This window comes from Penaeus chinensis, chromosome 2 (genome assembly GCF_019202785.1).
Source record: "Penaeus chinensis breed Huanghai No. 1 chromosome 2, ASM1920278v2, whole genome shotgun sequence".
NCBI classification, from domain to species: Eukaryota; Metazoa; Arthropoda; class Malacostraca; order Decapoda; family Penaeidae; genus Penaeus; species Penaeus chinensis.
This window is the reverse complement of record NC_061820.1, coordinates 24,903,451-24,908,450: the sequence shown is the minus strand read 5'-3', so window position 1 is coordinate 24,908,450 and position 5,000 is coordinate 24,903,451. Positions and strand designations below refer to the sequence as shown.

The following is a 5,000-nucleotide window of genomic DNA, read 5'->3' as shown; positions in this document are numbered from 1 at the left end:
TATTCAATTACACGTTCGCAATTATTTTAAAAGTCTCTAAACTCCTCTACCTCGCTCTCTACTCATCTATTTACTTTGTTTATTTCTCCATTTTTGTTTATCCATCTCTTCCTCGTTCTGTATTTGACCGTTTTTTTTTTTTTGTTGGTTTTTTTTTCGTTTGTTTGTAATAATAAGCTTTCGAGTTTCTTATTGTATTTGTTATAAGATTTGCAATCCTAAATCAATATTATTTAGAATGTGCCTAACCGAAGAAGTGTGGTTAAGGATATATCACTAAAGGCGTTTAGTTTACCTAAACAGAAATTTGAATTACATAATGCATTTGACAGCAAAAGCTCTGCACTGCACTACGTATATTAGCATATGCTTAGTATGCTTTATATAATTATTAATCATGGGTATTGCTATCTAGTGTACTGGAGTTGTTGTTTTTTTCTGAAATAACTTCGTCGAAATTCAATGTTAAGTGACCGGAACTGTGTACTTAGCATATTTCCAAGGACAAATGGAAATGCAGTTAACTTAACCTAATTTACACGTCCAGCTATTTCATATGATTGAACATCAATCCATTTTAATTTTAAGTAACTCGAAAATAATCATAATCTCACCAAAAGCTTAATCAGTCTCGAGGTTAGTCCTATATATGTAAGAAAAAAATATACATACTCAAAAAATGCTACTATACTTAGTAAAGGACTTGAATCAAAATTCTACAAACCGGTAGAAAAAAAAAATCAGTTATGTTTCGAACGCCCGAAACGTATCGAAAAAGTTTTTTTTTTTCAAATATAGATATCCTTTTTTTTCTACACACGTCGAGTTAACTTAATATAATACGTAATTTTTAAATACCCATACATATATTTCTTAAAAGTAAAATCAACGGGTTAGAAATTTTTAAAAAATATATATTGCGGATTAGTCTTGCACATTTTGGCGGGAATCGAGGTCGGCGGAAGGCAGCGACTCCCAGGCTTTCCCGCGCAGTTGCGGGGATGCGCTCGACGACAGCACACGTGATGAACGCGAGCTCCGTCTTGGCCCGGCCAAATAAGACGTCAACGCCAGGTAATTTGAACAAAGTCTATCCATTGTTTATGAGGGATTAAAAAAAAAAAAAAACAATTGTGCGAATTTTATTTATTTATCTTTTTCTTTTTAACCCCCCCACCCAAAAAATGATAATTAGCTTTTTTTTTTTTAGGGGGAAATGTGAATACTTATTATTCTTATTAAAAGAAAATCAAAAATAGGATTTCATTGTTTTGGTCCGTATTTTTCATTCTCCATTACCTAGTACATCGGCGTGCTTGATTTTAGAGAAGAAAGGAATCCATTAAAGGAAGGAAGGAAAAGCGAGAAAGGAAGGGCGATATAGAGGGAGGAAAGAACAGAGAAGAGAAGGGAGAGAGAAAGAGGAGAGTAAAGGAGGGAGAGAAAGCGAGAAAGGAGGGAAGAACAGAGATAAGAGAAGAAAGGGAGAGAGGAGGAGGAAGAGAAAAAGAGAGGAAGGGAGATAGAAAGAGGGAGGAAAGAAGAGAAATAAGAGAGGGAAAGTGGGAAGAAAGAACAGAGATAACATAAGAGAGTAGGAGGAAGAGAAAGCGAAAAGGGAGGGAGACAGAAAGAGGGGGGGCAGAACAGAGATAAGAGAAGGGAGAGAGAGATAATGGGAAAAGAGAAAGAGGAGAGTAGAGGGAGGAAGGGAAAGCGAGAGAGGGAGGAGAGAACAGAGATAAGAGTTGGGAAAGAGAGGATGGTAAATAAAGGAAGAGAGCGAGCCTAGCATCACGGCGGCCGATTCCCCAGGTAAGTTCTCACCTTTATGGGAAAACGTTTCTTGCTCTCCGGAAACTCAAGCACAGCACTTCTTAAACAAGAAGAAATTAAGCATCGAAGTGGGAATTTCGAAAATTAAGGCGGGGGGGGGGGGGTCTCGAAAATGAAGGCCGGCATCAGTAATCCGCGGTGTCTACAAGGTTAAAAAAAAATAATAAACACGTTTTTTTTACCGGTCCATTAGCTAATAGATTACCGAAGCAAGTTACAGATGGTCATTGTCGAAATATTGATAATTACGATTAAATAGAAATGAAAAAGGAGAGAAAAAAAACTACTGTAATACACTGAAGGCGTAGAAAAGTTAACGGAATTCAATTTTGAAATATCTATTATAACAGTTATTATCCTTTTAATATATCGGAATCTTTAGTCGGAATTAACACATAACCCAATGAAAAGGCTCCGGGAAATGGAAGTAAAGGATATAACGCAGAAGCACAGCGAGCCACGTGTCCTTTGTCCTCCGCCGGTTTCTTTTCTGCGGGAATCAAGCCGGCGCGTCTATATTTCGCTTCATTGGGGGGCATTAAGAGGTTGGGTGGCATTTAATGTTGTTTGTTTGTTTGCTGTATCATGAAGTAATAGTTATAGTGCATTCATATTTTGCCATGAAAGGTGAGCTGTGAGAAATAACTATATCAATGCATCTGTCTCCATATATACATGTGTGTGTATAATATATATATATATATATATATATATATATATATATATATATTATATATGCGTGTGTGTGTGCAGACAGATACATTATATTTATACATATACGTATACCTATACATATATGATATATGTATGTGGAAATGTGTATATACATACATATATTTATCAACGATTGTTGAAAAATTATGTGTATATACATTAACTTCAACATAAACGAGTGCACTTGTTACTGCATGTTAGGTCTATCCACTTTGATTACCTAGAACAGACTCTCACAGCTAAAATACATTAATTTATTTCATTTTGATTTCCAGTTAATCAAGACAAAGAAGACGCATCCCCTTGGGTGTGTGAAAAACCTCTCTGCTCCCAAAGCGTTATGGCCCTCAAGCTGCAGGCTAGTGACGACGGCCACGATGTCGGCCCGGGGGTGCTCGAGGCCTCCTCAGCTGGCGATAAACTGCAGGGCTGTGCCATGCGTTCACCTCATCGCGCAAGAACCATGTCAGAATCGGATCTAGCAGTCGGGGACCTCACCCTTAACGACAGCTCCTTTGATGCAAATAGGTCCATCTTGCACCACTCTGGTAGGAGGACGCCACCGCGAACTTACTCCTACAGGATCATGCCTCAGAAGTCGGTGTTGTCACCTCGTGGGGACTCTACAGCGTGCGTGTTCCAGCTTTCGAAGCCCCTTACGAAGGAGCAGACACGTGCAGGCTACTGCATCTTGACGTTCGATGAGCCACTTTTACCGTGTAAGTTTATTAGTCAAACAATGGTTTGTCAAATTACATGCCGTTATTTTTTTCTTTTGCCACAATTTCATTGATCTTGATAAGAACTATCGCAATAACTTATGATATGAATTCCAACCACAATAAACTTCTTTTTCTCTCAGCTGATGGCTGTAAAGAAAACGGAATATGCATGGCAGATTTCGTGGTACACATAAAAGATACTCAGGTAAGTTTGTTCCCCAGTACTTAAATGCTAGTTGATAATCAGAATTGCGAGGATCAACTATCAGCTTACTTGGTAGGAAAAAGTCAGTTTTATTTTTTTTTATTTTTTTTTTATAGAGGTGTACGTAATATTTGTGCTTGAAGTAATGTGCCATTCGCATATTTGTCGTGTTTAGAAATACTGAAAATAAGAGGTAGGCTTATGTTCAGTTGAACCCTTATATTTTCTTAGTTCAATCTAATAATTGATCCTTTGCCCTAGAATCAACAGAGACACGCAACTGGCCAAATAATTTCTAGTGCAGGATCAAAAAATGTTCAGTTGTCGCTAATTGACCTTGATCGTTTTTTTCTTCGTTTTTTTTTTTTTTTTTTTCAGGCTGACGGCGAGAACGTGGCCGGTTCGGTGACACTGAAGACCCTTCCGAAGCAGTTAGGGATCGGCCAGTCATCTCTTCAGATAGGCACGTTGGGGGTGTTTGCCCTGAAGGACCTTCCGCACCCCTGCTTCTTTGGACCATTCTTTGGCCGGAGCAGACCTACGGTTGAGTGCTGCTTGGCTTACAAGTGTTGCGTGAAGGTACAGTTCTTGGGATCTGCTTCTTTCTTTTCTCTCTCTCTCTCTCTCTCTCTCTCTCTCTCTCTCTCTCTCTCTCTCTCTCTCTCTCTCTCTCTCTCTCTCTCTCTCTCTCTCTCTCCCCCCCCCTCTCTCTCTCTCTCTCCTTCTCCCTCCCTCCCTCTCTCCCTCTCCCTCCCTCCCTCTCCCTCTCCCTCCTCCTCTCCTCTCTCTCTCTCTCTCTCTCTCTCTCTCCCTCTTTCCCTCTCCCTCTCTCTCTCTCTCCCTCTTTCCCTCTCCCTATCTCTCTCTCTCTCTCTCTCTCTCTCTCTCTCTCTCTCTCTCTCTCTCTCTCTCTCCCTCTTTCCCTCTCCCTATCTCCCTCCCCCCCCTCTCTCTCTCTCTCTCTCTCTCTCTCTCTCTCTCTCTCTCTCTCTCTCTCTCGCTTAATTTGTTTTTAACTTGATCAGATATCCTTCCTTATTTACTGTCTAGTTATTAATTACCCAATCCGCAGGTCTTGGAAGAGGCATACAAAGACACGCCCCAAGAGAATGGCAACTGGATGACTTTCATTAAATTCACCAACGACGTTAAACGCACAAATCTCACGGCTTTCATTCACGAAGAATCCATCTACTACAAGACAACAACACCCATCAAAAAGTTAGATTCCTGTTTGTTGTTTTTTTTTTATTATTATTTTCGTAGTCAGTGGTCCTAATATGCCATTATTATTGTTGTTGTTGCTCATACATCATTATGCCACATGTATTCCTTTACTGGAATCATCTCTAACCTTGGCCTTCCATATCATATCAGTCCACCTTTTATAAAATATGGGTCAACTTAACGTCATCGTGAATGTCGTCTTTGATATATAGTTCTGTTTGGGCATTTAATGATATCAAAGGAGCCAGTGTGAAGGGATGTATGTATTATTCCATCACTACATTATTAATATTATT

The 5,000-nt window shown here is 39.4% G+C and overlaps 1 protein-coding gene across 1 annotated transcript in view; it reads left to right on the top strand.

Annotated features, from left to right (window-relative positions):
* Positions 1-948: 948 nt before the first annotated feature.
* Positions 949-5,000, top strand: part of LOC125030724 — a 4,686-nt gene continuing 634 nt past the window's right edge. The window contains exons 1-5 of the mRNA XM_047620975.1: positions 949-1,074; positions 2,826-3,269; positions 3,413-3,477; positions 3,856-4,056; positions 4,550-4,698. Coding sequence (XP_047476931.1) covers positions 1,002-1,074; positions 2,826-3,269; positions 3,413-3,477; positions 3,856-4,056; positions 4,550-4,698 — 932 coding nt within the window. The 5' untranslated portion in view covers positions 949-1,001. The remainder of the gene's footprint in view (positions 1,075-2,825; positions 3,270-3,412; positions 3,478-3,855; positions 4,057-4,549; positions 4,699-5,000) is intronic.